Consider the following 23,525-nt stretch of genomic DNA (forward strand, 5'->3'; position numbering starts at 1 on the left):
GAAGCTCTTTTAATACCAATCACAACATAGCCAAATCATTAAATTATAAAACTTTTTTATAGCTGAAAAATAGGGAAAACCCTTTGGCTTTGTCTGAATCTACTTCAAATAAAATCACATAATTACATGATCTGAGGTTTGAGGGATACATTTCACCAGTTTTCAAATAAGTATTTTAAAGACATAGAATATGTGTTTGGAGGTGTCTGAACTTGATATTGCTCTTCAATTCCAATAGTGTGCTGAGAATGAAAGGATCTAGAGAGGGAGCCTGAGGGCAGGGAGTGCAGAGAGGGAAGAAGAGCTGCTGCTAGCCCACACACTAACAAGTCAGGTCCCTTGGGTCTTACCATGACACAGAAGGGGGGCTTCCCTGGTGGCGCAGTGGTTGAGAATCTGCCTGCTAATGCAGGGGACACGGGTTCGAGCCCTGGGCTGGGAGGATCCCACATGCCGCGGAGCAACTAGGCCCGTGAGCCACAACTACTGAGCCTGCGCGTCTGGAGCCTGTGCTCCGCAACGGGAGAGGCCACGACAGTGAGAGGCCCGCGCACCACGATGAAGAGTGGCCCCCGCTTGCCGCAACTAGAGAAAGCCCGCGCACAGAAACAAAGACCCAACACAGCAAAAATAAATAATAAAAAAAAAAAAAGAAGGGAGTCATCCTTTGACCAGTGAGGAAACTGAGTTTTGTTATTCTTTGGGCAAGTAACTGAGAGAATCAGAATCTGATCCCTGGTTTGACTCCAAATCCCATGTCCTCAGCTCTGCTAGGTTATCTTTCCCTGTATGTGTGGGTTACCTAGGGCTCTAGATCCACCCGTCTTGCAGGCAGCAGCATTGCAGGGAACAGCTGATGGCAGCCAGTGGAATCAGAAGTCTGAGGGAACCTTCTTTGCCCATGGCCAGACGCACCGGGCAGTGACACCCAGGGTTCCACGAAATAGCACTTTTCCTTAAAAACCTCCCTAACACATACATTTGGAAATGGATACAGAACTGAAATGGGACTCACTTCCCCCCGCCCCATCCCTCTCATGTGAATAAAATGCTGACCCAATGAGCCAAAGGACCATTTCCAAGTTTCACAATCCAGATGGCCCTTGGCTGCATTTTAATTTTAAGATCAAAATAGTTTGGGGTATAATTTGTGATGCACGTTTTCCATTTCTCTGTGAATTATTTCATCAAATGTATACACATTTATAATTTTTCTAGTTTATACTCACAAGCATATAATTGGATCTCAGAACTTCTTTGTTGAAAAATCACAAATTTTGAAATAAAGCATGTAAAATTATTTTGCCTAACATTGCCTAACACCTTAAAGCATCTATTTTCTTAATTTGCAAACTCTACCAAAAGGGGGCCTACCTAGCATTAACACAATGTAACTATTAAGCTGGAGAGGGAAGCTAGTAGACTTTTCCCAAAGCATTTCTAGAAAGTTTCCTCAGTCCCACAGTATCCCTAAAAAGTTTCTTAAGGAGGCCTTAAAATGGATAAATAGTTGAAAGTGAAATGCAAAGTCAAATCAAAATGAATGTCAATGTTGCTCAGTTAGCAACAGCCTACAAGCTCACCAGCTGTCAACGCTAATCATAGCTCAGTCGTTGACTCACTGTGTGACCTATCGCAGTACAGTTAACCTCGCGGATTTTGTATGCCAGCAATAAAATAGCATCACAAACTCCTCGAAGGCCTGATGTGAGTTATAACTCAAAGATATTGCCATGGTCCCACTTTGGGAGCGAAGTGTTAAATAAAAACCAAAATTATAAGGAAAATGATAGGATGCACTTCAAAGAACATTTCCAGCTCTGTCTGCATAATTTCAGTACTTTCATGAAACAAGCCTCTGAGAAACGGTTAACCATATAGAGTTAGTTTCAACTCGCCTTATGGAAAATACAATGCGTTCAAAATCCTCATCAAGCTTTAGATATCAGACACAGCCCCAACATATTTAGGTGTGTTTTTAGTAGAAAAACAATTCTTCCAGAAATCTAGGCACAGGGTTCTAAACAAGAGAAGAAAATTAATTATACAGTCTTTGGCATAAACTCTAACAATAAAACTGTTATCAAAAAAATGCAGCTTATTTGTCAAACTGATTAGAAATTAAAGTCAGGACACAGATTTAATGGCTAGATGCTTAAAACGTTTTCTCTTCTTCCAGAGAACACTGCTGGATTACACTTCCCACCCTCCCTTACAGTTGGCTAGAAATGATCCAGTGGGTCAAAAAGCTATAAAACATGGAGAAGCCACTACAATAAAGGGACATAGGTCCGTGAATAACTACAAGAAACAATTCCCCACCTATCCACACTGAAGTGTAATGTGGGTAAGGAAGAAACCTTCATTATAAGCCACTGAGCTTTGGGAGCTGCTTATTACACCAATTAGCTTACTCCACTTAATACACAAATATGAGATATATTTAGCATTACAACCCAAGATTTGCAATTCCCATACTTTGTATACAGTCCAGAATCTTCCTCTGATGGGTTAGACCCCACCATATATAGAAAAATAAATCCATAGAGATAAAGCTCCAAAAGGACAGATAATCAAATGCAAGCCCCAGAAAACCATGGTGCAGAGACATTTCTTCCTTCATGTTTAACGTAATGCTGATGTTGACAGCTCTCTAAGCAGGCAGATGAACCTTGAAGCCTATTAGTCAACCACTAGTCCTTTCTCCTCCTAAATATACATTCTTCATGTGGTCTCTAACACTACAGTTCCCACCTAAACATTAAAATCAACAAAAATGAAGACTGTTTGAGAACAGTTCCTGTTACAGCACTTTTATAAGATTTTTTTAAAGAGAAATGCTGTTTATGAACCTATGAAAAATGCCTCTGGAGATGTAAGACTGTTTACTCAGAGAGAACAAACAAGTCTGGTAGCCAGAACTACCTCACAAAGTTAAAAGCAATCTGGTAAGCAGAAATCCAACGTGTCATGTGATAATTTCAGCTACATTAGTGCTCAGGAAGATTTCTACTGATTTCAAACCCACAGATACTCTTTAGCTTAGGAGCCAGAAGAATGTTTACAACTGAGGTTAAATTCTTAAAGATACTAAGTGCATTCAAAAAATAAATAGTTATATTCAATCAAAGATACTATTGAAAAGTGATACTTAAGTAGAATTTTTACAATTGAAATTTTCTCAGTTGACATCTTGTCCTAGATGCTATGCTTATGATTTTAAGTATAACTTAAAAAAAATTTAAAGCACTTTTAGTTTTACAAAAAAAAATTGAGAGGACATTCCAGAGATTTCCCATATACCTCCTGCCCCACATACTCACAGCACCCCCCCCCATTATCAACATCACTCACCAGAGTGGCACATTTTTTACCAAAGATGAACCTACACTGATACATCATAATCACCCAAAGTCAATAGTTTACTTAAGGGTTCACTCTTGATGTTGGACATTCTATGGTTTTGGACAATGTATAATGACACGTATCCATCACCACAGTACCACACGAAGTATTTTCATTGCCCTAAAAATCCTCTGTGATCTGCCTATTCATCTCCCTGCATACATCCCTGGCAACCACTGATCTTTTTACTGTCTCTAAAGTTTTGCCCTTTCTGGAATGTCATATGGTTGGATTCATACAGTGTGTAGCCCTTTCAGATTGGCTTCTTTCACTGAGTAATACGCATTCAGGTTCCTCCATGTCTCCTCATGGCTTGATGGCTCATTTCGTTTTAGTGCTGAATAATGTTCCATTGTGTGGATGGACCACAGTTTATTTATTCATTTGCCTACTGAAGGCCATTTTGATTGATTCCAAGTTTTGGCAATTATGAATAAAGCTGCTACAAATATCCATGTGCAGGTTTTTGTGTGGACGTAAGTTTTCAGCTTCTTTGGGTAAATATCAATAGGTGTGACTGCTGGATCATATGGTGAGAATATGTTTAGTTTTGTAAGAAACCACCCAACTATGGCATTCCAAAGTGGCTGTGTCATTTTGCATTCCCACCAACAATGAATGAGGGTTCCTGTAGCTCCACATCCTCACTAGTATTTAGTGTGCTTATGATTTTGATTGGTTGTGCTTATAATTTTGATTTCTCTTTGACTGATATTCATCTTAAGGTTTCCCTAACCTCTACCAGTTTCTCTGGCCAGCAGTTAATGTAAGCAGCATTATGCCAATCAAAAGCTCAGCTGTTTAAAGAAACCTGGTGTTGTATCTTTCTTGTTACGCCAAACAAGGCTAGGTCTATTTCAAATATTTTATATCCTATATCGGGGAAAAGAAAGAGGTATAATAGATACGAAAGACCTGCTAATGTGTCAGGTACTGTGATCATTACCTTGTATATTCTGAACTGGTTAGTGCTTGGCAGGGGGGAAAAGCCTGGGAGTAAAGTGACAGTATCCTTACCTGATAAAGAAACTAGAGTTCTGGAAACTTTCATAACCTGTGCACAGTAACAAGCTCACCAAAACCCGGCCACACTTGTTTAACAGACACATTCAGGGAGCTAAGTATCTTCTCACTTGAGGATCCATTAAAATAACCCCCAAAGTAGATCTTACTTTGACTAGATATAATCATTCCATTTTTGTTGCTGCTGCACCAATCGTATCTTTTGAATTTGGGGTCATTGGTCCTACCAATCAAAAGACCCTTGTTCACTAAGATCTCTTACAAATAATGTATTGAGAGGGAGAGGCTGAGAGTAAAACAATGTTCTCAAAATTCCTATGGATTTTAACTTTCATACATCACTTGGCCTCGCATTAGCATAAGTAGTTTTCCTCACAAAGGTGGTATTTATAGGTTTACCTATAGTTCAACTCACCTAATACTATCAACTCACTAACATCACCACTATCGTGTTTTTCATGTTCCCTTAATTACCATGCATGACAAAGTAAACTATAGCCTTTAGTAATCCACTCAAAGTATAGGCTGTCTCTTACAAAGTGAGAGGCTATTTTGCAAAGCATGAAGATCCTGTCATTAACAAATATTACTACATCACTGGTTTGAGGAAAGAATAAGTTTAATTATATTCCCCTTCAAGCTAAATTCTGATTTACCCTCAAAAACCAGGTTTACCCCCCCCCAAAAAAACAGAGCTTTCTAAATTGTTTCACCATAGAATTACAACAAATAGTGTACTATATATTCATTAATTTATCAAAAAGACTATATTCACATAACTTTTTAGGAACATATCACCATATAAATCAAGTCTGCCATAAATTATATAAGCTTAGGGGCTTCCCTGGTGGCGCAGTGGTTGAGAGTCCGCCTGCCGATGCAGGGGACACGGGTTCGTGCCCCGGTCCGGGAAGATCCCACATGCCGCGGAGCGGCTTGGGCCTGTGAGACATGGCCGCTGAGCCTGCGCGTCCGGAGCCTGTGCTCCGCAGCAGCGGGAGAGGCCACAACAGTGAGAGGCCCGCGTACCGCAAAAAAAAAAAAAAAAAAAAAAGGGTTTTGTGAGCTGACTTGGCAGCTAAACACTTACAGCACTATCCCGTCACCAAAGGTGCTGAAACAACTGACCAACTTTTACAATCAACCCGTTTGTATTTGGAATATGACCTCTGCTTGTATTTTAGGAAGGAAGCTTTGCACCAGGAATATCAAATGAGCACAAGCTAGCGGCCAGGGGATGCAGAGCTTCGAGTGCAGGAATGCCAGCAAAATGTGCCTAAGCTTAAAAGTCAGCAGTTTTCTCAGCCATCAGTACCTTGGGCTTTCAAAACCAACTTATTCTTAAAGGAGGACAGTTTATCGGTCGGAATCCTTTCATAAAACTGGAAAAAAGATAAAAACACAAGCCAATACTTTAAGCATTGCTCTCAAGAAAAATAGAGCATGCCTAGTCACATTTAAGGTCACAGCTTCTATAAAATGTGGCCAAATAATGGGTGTCAAGGGGCAGTTTTTTTCTTGACTATTGAAGTCAGGAAAATTTCCTCCCCTAGAATGGCTCTGATTGGCAGATATTCTCTGAGAGAGGACAGCTGAGGCCTGTGGTCATTTTATGTCAATGGCTCAACTGAGTTGGTCTCCTCTCCCCCCTCACACGCCCCTCTCTTTTTTTGCCAATCCCTATGGTTACATCCAAAACTGCTACCCAAAATACCCTCACGGCAGTGGCTTAAAGGGACAGGAATCACTACAAAAAGAATACACACACTTGGGCATATGTCTTATGCAACTCATTGATTGAATATGCCTATGGTGATTTTTCTCAAAAGAACTTGTCAGATTAAAATTAGAAATGACTTGAAACTGCTGGTATCTGTTTCGTTTGGCTATTAGGGTGGTCAGGATGTCTAACTTAGGAAGGAGAAAATGACAAAATGTCCCAGGAATCGATAGACCCTTGTTTTGCTTGATTTTACTGACTTAAAATTAACCCCCAACTTGATGGATTGGAGGCAGTATCAACTGCTTATTCTATTCTGTGAAGTAGAAGAGAAGTCAAACAACAACGACAACAAAATATATTTCTGAAACAGTATTCCCTAGGTACAAAGTGAAGTTATAAACTCGGAAATAGAACATGCTTACTATTGCTAACAGACATGAACCCTGTACAAATTTAGCAACAACTTACCATACTAGACATCGTGACCTGTGGCACTGGCGTTTTCCAATATCGTTTCAGATACCACTGGTAAAAGATGGCAGAAGTAATCTAATCTGTTAAAGTCCATGTCCCAAACAGAACTGCACTTCTAAAATAGCCTGAGCAAAAACAACATCTTTTCACACTTACTTTTAAGAAACCAAGGGAACATTTTAAAAGAAATAGTGCATCAAGCATGTTCAGCAGGTGAGAATGAACTTCAATAGCAAGTCAGTAATACCTGCAACATGTATACCTAGGGAAACCTTAAGAGTAATGTGCTCACAGTTAAGAATGGAAAAAACCAGCACAACCTATTCAATATCGTCCATCTTTAGGAGGTAGCACTAGAAATTAGCTTCTTTTTTATTTATAAGCCAGCAAATTGATTCTTCTTAATATGTGGTTGTTTTTTGGTTTTTGGTTGTTTTTTTTTTTTTTGCGGTACGCGGGCCTCTCACTTCTGTGGCCTCTCCTAATGCGGAGCACAGGCTCCGGACGCGCAGGCTCAGCGGCCATGGCTCACGGGCCTAGCTGCTCCGCGGCATGTGGGATGCTCCCAGACCGGGGCACAAACCTGTGTCCCCTGCATCGGCAGGCGGACTCTCAACCACTGCGCCACCAGGGAAGCTCTTAATACGTGTTTTTAACGTGGTATTTCCCATTCAGGACATAGGACTCCAAGCAACGTGGCTGGCTCCACCACCATGTAGCACAAAGAAACAGAAACAACATGTACAAGACAGCCCAGGCAGGGCTTAAAGGTTCTCACAAAAATGTAGGATGTGAGTAGTTCACAGATAGCCCAGCTACAAATAGCTTCCCCAATTCCTTCACCTCCATCTTTGAATCGGGAATGCACCAACCAACTGGTATCACAAAATGCCCTAATGACATAGGGAAGGGGGAACAGGTGATTAATACTAACTACTGAGGTTAGTATTTCAAGGCTGAAAAGAACAAAAACATTCACCAAAGTTATTTCCTGGCATCAATTTGAACTATGGGAAGGCATAGTTGTAGTGCAAAGGGGAAAAAAACCAAAATGAAAATAAACTGAACACTTTAAATTATTTGGAAACTTCATACCAATCTCATTTTCATAGCTTTCTCCCACTAAAAATTTTACCCAATATAAAGTAATAATACTACATAAGTAACTAAACCTTTCAGAAATAAACCCAAGATTCCGAGTTGAGCCTTTTGTATAGGCTCTTTCTTTTCCATTTCCTTTCTCAGCTGCCTGCCTTCTAATAAGACAAACTCTTGGCAGGAACATAGAAGGTATCCAGACATTTGGATGAATTAGACAAGGAAAGTATAAATGAATAAACCCTGGCACTCGGAAATGAAGCAGTCTTTTAAAACCAAAGAGCCAAAACAGAGGCTAAATAATATAATGCTTTCTGACAAAGAAATTTACTTTTTAAAAAATGAGATATACACAGTTCTCAAGGATCAATAAGGCAGTATTCTAAATTAGTGTCTTTCAGATCAAGCTGAGACGGTAATCGATAAACAATACCATTAGCCTACACACGCCCCATACACAGTTCTTTAACAGATTTGTTTCATATTGTAATCAATACATGTACAGTTACTTACTTGCTTCCTTTTGTAATGAGCAAACTGAGAAAGGCCTAGAACAGTTGCAAGAGCACCTCCTCCAACAAGAACAGTCCCTCTCACTGCCTTCTGAAATGCCATTTCTTAGCCTACAGAGACAAAAAAAGAAACAAAAGAGTTATTTGGGATTTTTTTTTTTTTTTTTTTGCGGTACGCGGGCCTCTCCCGCTGCAGAGCACAGGCTCCGGATGCGCAGGCTCAGCAGCCATGGCTCACGGGCCCAGCCGCTCCGCGGCATGTGGGACCTTCCCAGATCGGGGCACGAACCCGTGTCCCCTGCGTTGGCAGGCGGACTCTCAACCACTGCGCCACCAGGTAAGCCCTATTTGGGATTTTTATCACATAATAATCCAATAACAAAAAGAGACTGCCTAGATTATGAAATTATGTTAAACTAGAAAAGAAAACACACAATAAGGAATTTGTTAATATACCAATTTGTATACCACAATTCAAAAACAATACACAAAAAAACCAAGAAACTGACTTTATAAAATGACCGTCCAATAGGAATTAAAGAAAGAAAAATTCAGAGACAACTGAGGTTATTTACATAGTATAAAGTCAAGAGAGCTGTGAAAAGAAATGTGTACCTGACAAAACTTCATGCTGTACTTGTAAATTTGTTCAACCACTAATCCCCTCCACGAAAAGAACTGGTGGAAGTCTTCTGTCACTCAACAGGACAATGAACCTCATGCCTGCTTTGGGTTCTTTGGCAAGTGTTGAATTCCACTCTGGTACACCTCCCTTCCTGAGTTTTCCCCTTCCGAATAAAGCTCTCACTAAAACCAAAAGCCAACACATTTACGTTTCTATCCCTGGAAGACTCTACACTTTACAGATAAAAAGTAAAAGAAAACCATGCCATGATCCTTTTACAAAATGACAGATATAACACTGCTATAATTCCTTTCATTAAGGGAACTTAAAAAAAAAAAAAAAAAGGTTTCTTCTAGCCAGAGTTGCATGGCACCAAAATTTCAAGGGGAAACCCTCCAGATCAAGCACTCCTTCGTGCTCACTGTATATTTCTATAAAGTCTTGTACTGTGTTAGCCCTTGACTTTCTTTCTTCTCACTTGTTAAAAAAAAAAAATTCCACTATCGGATTGATGGAGTTTCTTAATTTTTTTTTTTGAGGACTTAAATAGTCTAACTTTTTCAGAAGCCAAAAAAATAAAATAAAATAAATAAAAAATAAAAATTCCAATGTAAAACATCGTACTCCCTTTTATTCTGCTAAACAAACAAACAAACAAAAAACAATAACACTGTGTAATCACCTAAAAACAATTCTAACTTAGAGCTGATATTTAGCAATTTGACCTACCTAAGTCTTTCACTTACAAAAGCAGCTGGCACACCCACGTGTTACAGGGAAGCCACTACCCTACTTTCCTGAATGGGTGGAGTTCTGACCTGTCTGGACAACATACCTTATGCTTTACAGATATCTCACAATTCAAATTATTTAATATGAAGCCAATTTTAACCTAGGATAGTAAAAAACATAGAGTATCTCAACGTGAATTATGATACAGTTAAAATATTTGAGTTCAGGGACTTCCCTGTTGCACAGTGGTTAAGAATCCGCCTGCCAGTGCAAGGGACACGGGTTCGATCCCTGGTCTGGGAAGATCCCACATGCCGCGGAGCAACTCAGCCCGTGCGCCACCACTACGCCACCAGCCTGCGCTCTAGAGCCCATGAGCCACAACTACTGAGCCCATGTGCCACAACTACTGAAGCCCACGCACCTAGAGCCCGTGCTCCGCAACGAGAGAAGCCACCGCAGTTGAGAAGCCTGCGCACCGCAACGAAAAGTAGCCCCCACTCGCCATAACTAGAGGAAGCCCATGTGCAGCAATGCAGACCCAACACAGCCAAAAATAAATAAATTTATATATTAAAAAAAAAAGTTTGAGTTCATCTTGACTGAATAGAATCTATTAGCATAACTATCCTAAATCAAAGAATTTCAAGTGCAGTTGGTAACTATGACTCTACAGAAAATCCATTTTGGAATACTATAAATTATATACCAAAATAAAAGCTGGCATTTCTTAAAATTTTATTTTTCTTCTGATCTCATTCTTTTCTGACAAACTCCTAAATTCTAAGACTCATCTTTATTTTTAAGATTCTCACCAGAAAAATATTTCACATGCATATGTTCTTTACTGCTGGAGGTCTCTTCTTTCCCATCCCTTCTCTGCATCAACCATCCCCTCTCTCCCAAGTTATGCAAAAGAGTTGGTGTATGTTGGCTGGGGCTTCCATTCATCATTCAGTCAACCCTAAGAAAAACCTAATGTCCACAATTGTTCTGATGGTGAAAACCGCAACTGAGCCAACTTGGAAGGCACCCCTTTGTCATAGCTCAGCATCACCATTCCTAGTACTGCTATAAATGTTCATATGGGTGCCTATCACACAACAGAAACCCTAGCAGCCCGGAGATAGCATGCTATCCCCTGGCTAACTGGGCTTCCCTGACAATTAGAGACAGAGAATAGAGACCTAGTTCTGATTACCTAAACAATGCCTGTGCCCACCCCATACAGATAGAAGCCTGGCAGTCCCTTGGATGTGAGTTTTGTAGGTGGTTGACTTTAGCTCAGTATCATTGCTTCTGTCTTGTTGATAATGTCATTGATGATCTCACAAAGGACACCACACATCAACATAGCTAACTGAGGAATGTTATACAACACAGTCATAAAGCGTCTCAGCAGAGGTGTTCATTCAGCCAGTTAAGTTTGGAGCTAGTTTTTCCAATTGTGTAGTTCCCTACATTCCCTGCTCCTTATTATATTGCCTCAATTTGATTTTCCTGAAACCAAAACTTGCTAAGGAGGATATCTTCATGGATTTTCTCAATGAGCCACAAATACTATGGAAGAACTGCATTGACATATTATTTTGCAGAGTTATTGATAATATTGGCTATAATAAAGTTTCTTTTTTCAGTATTTTCATAAAATAACCTATGCTTAAATATTATTATTTCTATTGTGATCAAATTTATCCACAAGATAATCTAGCTGGTTGTAACGAATAAATCACTCTTACAAAAGCACAGAATCAGTCGACTTTACCTGACTCTCCCAAGATGATGATGATAATGATGATGAGCATCATCATCATTAATGTTATAATGACAATAGTTGCCATTTACTGAGTTATTTGCTAGGAAATGGGTACCATGCTTTTAATTCTTTATATATATCAGCTCATATCACCCTCACAACATCCTAATTTCATAAAAGAGGCACTTGCAGTTCAAAGAGAGTAGGGGATTTGTCCTAGGTCATTCCCTAGTAAGTGACAAAGCCACAGCTTAGTCTTTGCTGCTAATCACTAGGTGGTTCTGCCCTGCCTTTGCTCTGAAAAGCCAACCTCTCCCCAAGAGCCACACCATATTTTGCTATTACTCCCAAAAGAAAGCCCTATTCACAAGCAGTCACCCAAAGTGTACAGTTCCTCGGCATTAGGTTCCTCTAAGGCAATGAGGAAAACTCTGACAAAATATCTGCTAGTAACCTTCTGCCAGATAATGTGAAAACTTTGTTTTAATGTTGACCAAAAGAAATGTAAAACCAGATTAACGTTAAACTATGTGCTGTGAACTACTTATACCCACTTACATTCCATTATAAGGAAAAAGGTTTTCACAATGATGACAAGGAGAAAAAGATTGCTTCCTTCTACATAAAAGCTGCAACCAGGAAGTTAGCAAAGACTGGGAATAAAAATGTCAATAAATCTTTACCTTTTGCAACTAAAAGTATGAGAAAGTCAGAGGCAGAAGAGAAAACCAGAGGTAGAAAAGAAAACCGGAGGTAGAAAAATCATCTAAAAATAAAATTAGCTTAGTTGTCATAGCCTGATGTCTATGTTAAATAGCCTGTGAATAAATCACATATACATTGACTCAGGACTGGCTCCTGCATTTGCACAGACCAATGCCAGCCCTCTAATTCTTGCAAGGAGAACACCAGGCAACTAAACAAAACCTTAAACAAAGTTAGTCAACTAAATGTATCTGTGAGTTTATCAACTGCTCTCAAGGGGTTTACAATCAATTTGGAGGATTAAATATCAAAGTCTGTCTTATAACTGTCTTATAACTACATGTGCTACACTGAATGTTATTAATACTCTGATAGACAGAAGACCCTGAATAGCCAAAGCAATCTTGAGAAAGAAGAACAAAGCTGGAGGCATCTCAATTCCTGACTTCAAACTATATTACAAAGCTATCATAATTAAAACAATATGATACTGCCATAAACACAGATACATAGATAAATAGAACAGAATAGAGAGCCCAGAAATAAACCCGTGCATACATGGTCAATTAATTTTCAACAAAGGAGCCAACAATATACACTGGAAAAATGACAGTCTCTTCAATAAACGGTGATGAGAAAACTGGACCAGCCACATGCAAAAGAATGAAACTAGACCACTTTCTTACACCATACAAAAAAATCAACTTAAAATGGATTAAAGACTTAAATATTAAGACCTGAAACCATAAAACTCCTAGAATAAAGCATAGAGGGTAAGCTCCTTAACACTGGTCTTGGCGATTACTTTTTTTTAATTTGATACTAAAAGCAAAGACAACAAAAGCCAAAAAAAAAAAAAAATGAGTGGGACTACATCAAACTAAAAAACTTCTGTACAGCAAAGAAAACCATTAACAAAATGAAAGGCAACCTAATGAATGGAATAAAATATTTGCAAATCATATATTTAATAAAGGGTTAATACCCAAAATATATAAAGAACTCATACAACTCAATAGCAAAAAAAAAAAAAAAAAAAAAATTCAATTTAAAAACAGGCAGAATGACTAAGTAGACATTTTTCCAAAGAAGACGTACAAATAGACAACAGGTACATGAAAAGGTGCTCAACATCAATAATCATCAGGGAAATGCACATCAAAATCACAATGAGATACCACCTCACACACACACACACACACAAAATGAGGTAAGTGTTGGCAAGGATATAGAGAAAAGGGAACCCTTTTGCACTGTTGATAGGGATGTAATTAATGTAGCCACTATGTGAAAACAGTATGGAGGTTCCTCAAAAGATTAAAAACAGAACCACCACATAATCCAGCAATTCCAGTTCTGGGTGTATATACAAAAGAAACAAGATCACTATCTCAAGGAACTATCTGTACCCCCATGTTCATTCCAGCATTATTTGTAATAGCCAAGACATAGAAACAATCTAGAGTGTCCATCAAAGGGTGAATGGATAAAGAAAATGTGATACACACACACACACACCACACACACAAACACATACACACACACACACACACAGAGGAATATTATTCAACCATGAAAAAAGAAGGAAACCCTGCTATTTGCAATAATATGGATGAAACTTGAGGGCATTATGCTAAGTGAAATAAGACACACAGGGAAAGACAAATACAGTATGATCTTACTTACATGTAGAATCTAAAAAACCCCAACTCACAGAAACAGAGAAGAAATTGGTGGTTGCCAGAGACAGGAGGTGGGAGGTGAGAGAAATGGATGAAGGTGGTCAGAATGTACAAACTTTCAGTTATAAGATAAATAAGTTCTGGGGACGTAATGTACAGCATAGTGACTAGTTAACAATACTGAATTGCATATTTGAAAGTTGCTAAGAGAAGAAATCTTCAAAGTGCTCATCACAAGGAAAAGAAATCATAACTATGTGAAATGATGGATGTTAACTAAACTTACTATGATAATCATTTCATTATATATATATATATACACACATATATATAATGTTATATATGTTATATAATCATTATATAATCATTATAATGTTATATAATCATTAGGTTTTATGTCTTAAACTAATACAATGTTACGTGTCAATTTTATCTCAATAAACCTGGAAGAAAAAAAAACATTTAAATTACAGCCAAAAGAAAGTAATAGCTCAAAGTGGTTTGAAAGTAATAGCTCAAAGCACTATCTGATACCATTTTCATCAACCAGAAGATACAGCGCAGAATAAAACTAAGATGCTTATTTCTCCTTTGTTCTATTCTAACTCAAGCACTGAGTTATCATGCCCTCAAATAAAGAAAGGAATCACTAAATGGACAGTGATTATACTTCACCTGAATTTCTGTGACTTGGGTTCCCTCAAAATTAGTGGAAGGGTGGAAGGGTTTATAAATAAAGCAGGCTGTTAAATTACATTATTTACTAAACCATGTCAATATCAAATTTTTTTAAAAATCAGTGACTATCCAGTCAAGATGGCACAGTGAATTTATGCTTCAGCTCATCCTGTATGCTCTAAACACATGGTAATGGCAAACAAAATAGAAAAAAAATAAAATAAAATAAACACAAACATACAAACACATACATACTCTGATAGAAAAGAAAGCACGGTACTATATCATTGCAGTGAAAAGAGATTAATTCTCACTAAAAGAATTAAAGAAGGTTTCAGAAGACAGGAGACTTGAAAAGCCTCTTGAAGAAGAAAGGATTTGGAGGGGAGTGAGTACGGGCAGGTCTGGATTGAGAAAGATTTGGAGGAGAAAGAGGAACATCATGGTAATGTTCAGGAGGCATGCGAGTTGTTATCTGGTTTGGCTGGAGATGATGTTCATTTGAAAGTGAGGTTTAAAAAGAAGTCCAGGGCAAGAGATAAGAACATTCTGTACATGTGAAATAAGATATTTTTCTATGATATTCTGTTGGCCATGAGAGCTGAGATTCCAGACGAAGGAAGCAAGCTGCTTCATCTCATGACTTATGAAGAATGTTCAAGTAGATTTTGGTGTTGAAGCTTATGATGAAGACTGAGGGGACCAACTGGAAGGCAATAAAATAGTCCCCACATGAGAAGACGAAAGCCTGGTTTAGGACAACACTGAAAAGTACTAATGCAGACATTGATGCTTTGCAGAAATCTCTAATGACAGCACTCAATTACAGACCATTACAGAATCTGACAAGTGATTACAGAAGGAAACAGGAAGAAACTGAAGGTCATAAGGGGCTTTAGCCTGGGTAATGGGGGATTTGCCCCAACATTACAACATTAAGAATCAGAAAGAGAAGCAAGTTTAAGGGAGAAGAGGAGTTCATTTGGAAGCAAAAATATTTAAGATCTTGACAGAACACCTACAGAGAGAAAAGAGCAAACATAAAGATAGGAGGGTCTTAAACTCACAAGAGTCCTCATAGCAAAAGCTATGGTGTGAGGAATTTTCTGCCTAAAACGGACAGATATACCTGCTCACAATAAAATGTACTTATCGCCAGCAAAACAAAAACTGGACTTGCCACTTCTCAAAGTTTGCTGACCCATGCTTCTAGCTAACCCTGCAAGTTATCTGGCTCCACAGGATTCTTGGCTGTCCTTTTAGGACTCTCATTATAGACAGAGTGACTTCGACGATGAAGACAACCGCTCAGACCTTATCTTAAATAGTTCCTGAGCGCTCACCACTTCTGCCTTCCTCCTACTCATTGGTAAGGCTACTCTACCAGCTAAATCATGCATTTAGATGACTTAACCACACACTTGAGAATTAAAAACAAGAAATAACCACCCACTGGCAACGGCTGGGGTTCCCCTTGGCAACTACTCACGAGCAAATTTATTCCAGAACAAAAGCACACTTCCTGGCCCCGGAATTCTCAAAATAGAGTGCTCAAACTCCTCCCCCTGTCTTGCAGTCCTAGCTTCTCTCTTAATTCAGCATAAATAAAAATCTATCCAAATAGATTTATCACTCCTCTGTGGAAGGATCCCTTCACTTCTACAAAAACTCTCCTATCCTCTGTTCTCTTGCGTAGAAACAGCTATTTCCATTTTAGCCTCCATGCTCTCCATTAATTTAAGAAAAATTGAGACTTCTCAGGGTCTTGAGTCTTATGCCAGCACAGATGCAAACCTATTTCTTTCCATCCCTCACAAGAATTATCAGTGTGGGTGCTGGGGAGGAAGGAGGATAGCTCAAAGATCATTTTCAGAAGAGTCATTTCAACCACAAGCCTTGTCCCTGGCACATGTGTTCTCTGGCAAGATATAAAGGCATTCTATGCCCCTCTGATCACCTACACTGAGACCCCAAGATGAACAAGGCATTTAAAACATAAAATAAGACTCCCCGAATGTAACCTAGATGTAGCATGTGCTACTTCACTCAGCCCTTTACCTAAGCAGATGCAGGTCCAAAGGTAGGAAGACGCTCCTTACACTCCAGTTGTGCAGCCACCCTCCTTGTGGCTGTGCGTGGAAAGCCTCCCCCTCATCTATTTTGAGTCATGACACTCCGTCAAACCCACAGATGGCACAAGTCCGAGCGCAGGGCCTCAAGATCCACCTGCACACAAATTCAGTGACTTAAGGGAGAAAGTTGCATGAATCTTACTAAATAAGGGTGCAGGGCCTCATCAGAGGAAGTCCTACCCAGAAAGTCATGGAGCTTGACAGCAAGTTCACAGCAAAATGGAAGAACAGGGAGTGAACGCAAAAGCACCTTCCCACCCAAGTAGTTTTAACTATAAAAGTCAAGGTTTTGGGGGTGCTTTGAACTGGGCATGTTTCAGCATGCAAACCCTTTATTCTTCCGATTGATGTGATAGCAAATGCTATGCATACTTTCCTATAAGAAACAACGTAACAGTTTAGGCACACCAAGCCTAAGCCTGATAAAGTGCTCCCACAAACGAGTACCGATCAAAGCACACCAAGCACTACCGCCTCTTTCCCCAAGGTTGGCTTTACAGAGGGGAGAGTGATTAGCGCTCTGCCTACAAACGCATCCTCCCCAGCCAAGCAGAGAGGAACTTCTGCACACATACGTCTTACACAGCAGCATGGGATCCCTACAGAAACACAGAGTGAACCCTCAAGCATGCTCTTTGAAAGCTGTCAGACGTAAATGAACCAAACAGTCAACATCAGAGGCCCATCAGCCTGTTCTTTGCAAACAGAAAGGGGCCCTAGTCCATAAACTGAAATTGAATCATTCTTTTTTCAGTTGCTTCAAACATTTTTGAAAAGGATTTAGACCAAGTCCTCATAGAAAATGGACCTAAGGGTTATCCACAAAAGATTATCCCAATGGAAATAAGTGAATGTATCAAATCCTGAGAAAACAGGAGACACTTAAAAGTGTCTTCACCTTCCCTAGGCCTTCCTCTAGTGTGTGTGTGTGTGTGTGTGTGTGTGTGTGTGTGTGTGTATATATATATATATATATATATATATATATACACACACACATATACGTACATACATATATATTTTTCCCTAAACCACAAACACCATAATAACAATGATAACAATTTACAGCCTACAGTTGTAAAAAATACATACACTGAACAGGATATCAAAGGACAAACAAAAAGATTTTTCTGAAATCATTGAGAAAAGCATTCTCCTGAAAAACAAGGTAAATGAAAGGACCATGTAAAAGTCAGCACAAAACTTATAAATGTAATGAGTCCTCAGGCTCTGGATGTCCGAAATTTTGGCCTGTGGCTGATGAGGAAGCTCAGGCAACGTAATCACACGTGGCTGGCACAGCACCCAAACCCTAGCTTGGTCCCTGTCTTTCACACCCTATCCAAAAGCCAGACTGCTTTAGGGATGGGCAGGTTCCATTTCCAATCAATTTCCCCAGGAAATCCCTTGCCAGAAGGGCCCAACCCAAAAGATGGAAAAAAAAAATCTCAATGACTGGAGAGTATTTTAAGAAAGACAAAAGAGAAACAGAATCGGGCAACAAAGAGAAAATGAAAGAAGACAAACACTATATTTGTATTGGTCCACATAGCTTCAAGCCAGAAGGTACTTTGGAAATGATTCCTACTAGTCACTCTGGGGCACCTTTAGGTCAATTATATCATTTTAGAACAAACACAACACACAGCTACAGATGACTGAGAGAGAGGTTAGCCCAGGACCATCCCTCAGGCTCAAAGGACAGCAGGCACCTGGAAGCTTGACAGAAAGAGTTGGCACAGAAAAGGGCTGCACTGCTTTCAGAGGTTCAAATCAGACTTTAAGAAATGTAAGCACAAGACACCCCCCCCCCAAAAAAAGAGGAGAAAATAAAGTCAACCATTTAAAATGAGCCAGTTAGAAGCCTCTATCTGTTTATAAAAATTCAACTCAAACATTATCACATGAATTCTTTTGGTGTAATTTTTGGTTTTTTTTAAATTTAGTATGCAATGCCACAACCAATTAAAGCATTTACTTCACAAAGTCCTCCAAAATGAAAACGTCTCAAAAGGGAAGAAGGCCGCAGAGGAACAAGAGGATACATGCTCACACTCTAACTGTCATTTATTATGTAAGACGCAATTTTAAAAAAATAAATAGGGTTGCCAAGGCAACTTCCATATTATGTATTTATGTTTTCTGCCATTTCTAAAATGCATACCAATACTATAAAGTCACAGATTTGACCCTTTTCTCTTATTTTCATAAGGTTCACTCTAGAATTACAAGAAATCAATGAAGCCCATCTCAGCTAATAATAGATTTATATTCATTAAATGCAAATGATCATAGTTTAATTCAAAATGGAATGATTTCCACTGTATTTGCTCTCCATAGAATTGCTATTAAAAATCATGAAGAACTATAATTAGTTCATGCAGGTGAACTTGTTTTCCATTTTAAAATCATTTTAAAACTGAAATTAATATATATTCGCTGTCATCTTAGATATGTTAATGGGTTTTTGTTTAAAGTTGTAAAATCCTATCAGTGATTTTCCATAAAAATATATGTCTGCCTTCTTTGTTTACCCTATGTAATTTAAGGTAATCCTGAGAGGCATAAAATAAAATGCCCCTTATAAGAGAAATTCTGGAGCATTCCTTCCCCAAAATGCCCACCCCTTATAAAGACCCAAGTCAGGTTAAGGAATTGAGTGGATAGCATGCCAACTATGAAATAATAAACTTGCATTTATGTATCAACTAATAAGAAATGCCTCACTTAAAAAGAATACAGCAGACAATGTAAAAAGCTTTAATTCTGTCTTGAAGAAGAAGAAATGTTACCAGTGAATCGCACACCAAAATAATTCTTTAGGCAAACAGACCACACTAGTCCTGTGATTTTTTGTTGTTGTTGTTTTTGGCTGCGTTGGGTCTTCTTTGCTTTCTCTAGTTGAGGCGAGCGGAGGCCACTCTTCGTTGTGGTGTGTGGGCTTCTCTTGTGGCAGAGCACGGGCTCTAGGCACGCGGGCTTCAGTAGTTGTGGCACACAGGCTCAGTAGCTGTGGCTCACGGGCTCTACAACACAGGCTCAGTAGTTGTGGCACACGGGTTTAGTTGCTCCGCAGCATGTGAGATCTTCCAGGACCAGGGATTGAACCTGTGTCCGCTGCATTGGCAGGTGGATTCTTAACCACTGCGCCACCAGGGAAGTCCCAGTCCTGGGCTTCTTGCAGTCTTTCTGCCCCTTTACTAACCCTATTGTTGGGTTAGGAAAATGGTTCACATTCTTCTAGCAGCATAAACCCCCTTTTTTTAGATTTTACATTCTGTTATAGAGTCTACTTCAGTAATTAAGACAAGAAGAACCCCTTTACTTTGTTATAGAATAAACTGCAAATCAAATAACAGAGCTCAAAATATCTGCCTTTACACTAAAATATATCAAGCCTCTCCTCCGGATTTATTATAAAAATAACAAACCCTTATAAAGTAATAACAATCATGGCTGTTGACTACACACCCTAAAATGTTCCATAAGAAAACATCTACTTCATTATATAAAAAGGGTTTAGGTGCTATAAAATAGTGCGCAGGCACTGTGAATCAAATGAAAAGGTTTTTAACACATATAGATGATAATGAACTTTAGTCAAAAGAAATATACCCTAAGAAAATTTCAATTAATTTAGCATGTTCAGAAAAAGAAGTGCTTAAGATAATTAAGCTTCTATTTGCCTGGATCTTAATCAGAGATCTGTTTTGTTGTTATCCAATATCATATATTTTTAAGAAATATGGCATTATGAATTAGGAAAAACTATCTACTAAATATAGGGATTTTTTTAAGGCTCAAAAAAATCTTATAAAGAGACAAGCTCATTTTTCCAAAATCTCTTTTTTTTGAATAGCACAGATGTAGAAGGTTTGAGAATCTGCCTTAGAAAGTTATAAGCACAAACAAAACTTTGAGAAACTGGCTTTTTTTTTTACTTCAAAATGCTGATGCCAATTGAGTTAACTCAGCTTTATTCATTATTTTTATCACCAAATACAATGAAAATGTACCAATTCTTTCAAAAGTTCCAGTAGCAATTGCATTATATATGTCATTAAAAATGCATTTTAGGAAATACTTGTTGAAAATAGTTTATGAAATCTGGGCTCATAAAAAACTATGATATAATTTTTATGATAATTAGTTATAGCACAATAATTTCAGTTAATTTAATTTACTTACATTGTAAATAAAAAAGTTCTAAATTTAATTACAGCTCTATTACAGCTCTATTAATGCATAAGACATCGTTGGGAGTTATAACAGAGACCAAAAAGTGTATGGGGTGGGGAGACCATTTATTCTGCTTCCTTGAGCTGGAGAAAATCCCCAGGAAATAAATCTAACCACTTTTTACATCCTGTAACCACTTTTCCCCTATAGCCTGCTGAAATTTGCATTTAAAATTCACTCCCATACATATCTAATAATCCACTGCATGTATAAATCTAACTATCAACAAAGGGTCAAATTACACACAAAAAGCACAGATGCAAAGAAAATCTAAGATGTACTACAACAAAATAATCATATTTTATACTATTTAGCTTAGTGATGACACTCCCTAAAAATGTCTCACCCTTAAGGAAGTAAGAATCAGATAACAGGAGAGAAAGACTGCAGTAATTCATATTTCTACCAAAAATTTCTCTCAAAAGTATGGAATACATATCATACAACAGTTTGTAAATGCTCCATCCCCTGGCCCCTCAGAAAGGAGAAGAAAAGATAGTAGGTCTTCACCTATGCAAAAGTAATAAACAAAGCTGTATTTCCATCTCAGTCATCTTGGCTAAAACAGTCTTGGTCATAAGATCTTATTCTCCCCACTTGAATGAGGCAACCTCTCCAAGCCTCTCCTATTTAGATTTTTCTTTTCTTCGTTAAAAGGACGGGCACGCACCCTAAGTGGAAAGCTTTCAAATACTAGACTATAAACAAGTCTAGTCATTGTGCATGAGATACTGTGTACCAACATTACACAGCTAATACCCTAGCATCTGACAGTCTAAAATTGAAATAGCATGCACAGGAGAAGATCAAGGGTTCTACTCAATATTCTTGCTAAAACTGCCACCCCCCAAAAAAAGTACACACACACCAAAAACCTCTATATTCTTTTAATTCTTGAAATACCATATTAAAAAAGAAAATCACCAGTGGGTATTCTAGAAGGAGAGATTAAGGAGACTCGCCTTGTAATTCCATCTATACCACTAACTTGCTTTGTGATTTCAGGCAAATCATTTGAATTTGCTGATCTTCACTCCACTTATAAACGAAGCATCTTTGAAAATGTCCAGATCTATTTTAACTTTAAATTTGTATTATTTTATGGTTTTTCTTCATTCAATAGGTGCAGAAGGAAAAGAAAAGCCTTCTGCACTAAACTTGGTACTACCTTAATATCCTATTTATTTAGCAATGTTGGATGATTAAGGCTTGCATTCATTCTTTCATTCAATAATTACTAACTAATCATTTAACATATGCCAGGCACTAAACATACAGCTGAGAACAAACATAACAAAAATCCCTGCCTTCTAAGAGCTTACATTTGAATGGAGTTTATAGTTTTTTTTTTAAGTCTAAACTATTTTGAATTTAAATATTTCACAAATAGAAATCATACTTTGTCTTCTTAAAAATATTAACCAGGAATTCAATTATTGATGGCTTGGAGCCATCCTTATATACATTAGACTATGCTGCTAGGGTAATGTCCTCAGGAACAGCTGAATACTATTACTCCTTTACTCAGTGGCTCCAAACCACACTGTTCCCATTTGAATTCTTCCCGTATCTGCTTTATAAAGTTTTCCTGGTTCTTCAAACTATACGGCTGATGGTAATTTTCCCTTTTGATCTTTGAGCTCTCCAGATCACTTCTAACTTGTTGCCACTGTGGTCAGAAAAGTGAGAGCCAACTTAGCTAAAACTGTGTTTAAAATACAAATAAATAACTCTGAGCAAGGCAAAAGGAGCAACTCATTAGCATTCTAGCTTTTAGATTTTCAACATTCTGGCTGTATTTATTCAAGGGCCTTTTTCCCCCTTCCTTCCTTTGTTCTAGGTCAGTGGATCTTACCAGATAATGTCTTATCAGAAGTTTATGGTACACAGCGTGGATGAAACAAACTACACAGGTCTCCGATGAAGATTAAGAATTTCAAGCCAGGTACAAGCACATAGTCCAAGATAAGAAAAAGAAAATTCTTATTTCATTTCTGCCTCATCTGAACAAATTCACATTACATATATGAAAAAAAATATGGCAAAGCTGTATGCTTCTGCTCTAGAAACAACTAGAACCTCTTTTCTGTGCTCTCTTGGATTTAAGGAAAAGATTACAGATAAATGGGCCAAAAAAGAAGCTATCTGCCACTCTTATTTTATTTGCGGGGGGGGTGGTTCGCGGGCCTCTCACTGTTGTGGCCTCTCCCGTTGTGGAGCACAGGCTCCGCATGCGCAGGCTCAGCGGCCATGGCTCACGGGCCCAGGCGCTCCGCGGCACGCGGTATCCTCCCGGACCGAGGCACGAACCCACGTCTCCCTCATCGGCAGGCGGACTCCCAACCACTGCGCCACCAGGGAAGTCCTGCCACTTTTAAAAAACTTCAAAATTAATTGTTGGAAACTGGTTTATGAAAAATGCACTTACCATTGGTGAGGGAGAGATTAAAATTGTACGCTCTAAGAAAATAATGAAAGCAACAGTTCAACAAAACTCAGGGAAGTATCACTGAAGGAACTAGCCAACTAAGGGAGATGAAAAGAGGAGCATTCATTCTTGCAACATGGATTCAACTCGGATTGACTGAATGTCTGCTATATCCTCAGCATTGTTCTAGGGGCTGGCAATTTCTCTGCTCTCATGGATTGGGGGAAACAAAAAATAAACCTATAACAATTTAAAAATTGAGTACTTTGAAACTGACAAGTGCTATGAAGAACATAATTAGGTTGGAGAGTGA

General features: G+C 38.6%; 1 protein-coding gene across 2 annotated transcripts in view; it reads right to left on the reverse strand.

The window, feature by feature from the left end:
• GPD2 (glycerol-3-phosphate dehydrogenase 2) overlaps window positions 1-23,525 on the reverse strand; it is a 130,623-nt gene that overhangs the window by 86,351 nt on the left and 20,747 nt on the right. For both annotated transcript variants that reach the window (XM_081241886.1, XM_081241885.1), the window contains exon 2: window positions 8,237-8,346. In XM_081241886.1, the coding sequence (XP_081098012.1) occupies window positions 8,237-8,338 (102 nt within the window). In that variant the 5' untranslated portion in view covers window positions 8,339-8,346. The remainder of the gene's footprint in view (window positions 1-8,236; window positions 8,347-23,525) is intronic.

This window comes from Mesoplodon bidens (assembly GCF_964165515.1).
Source record: "Mesoplodon bidens genome assembly, chromosome: 8".
NCBI lineage: Eukaryota > Metazoa > Chordata > Mammalia > Artiodactyla > Ziphiidae > Mesoplodon > Mesoplodon bidens.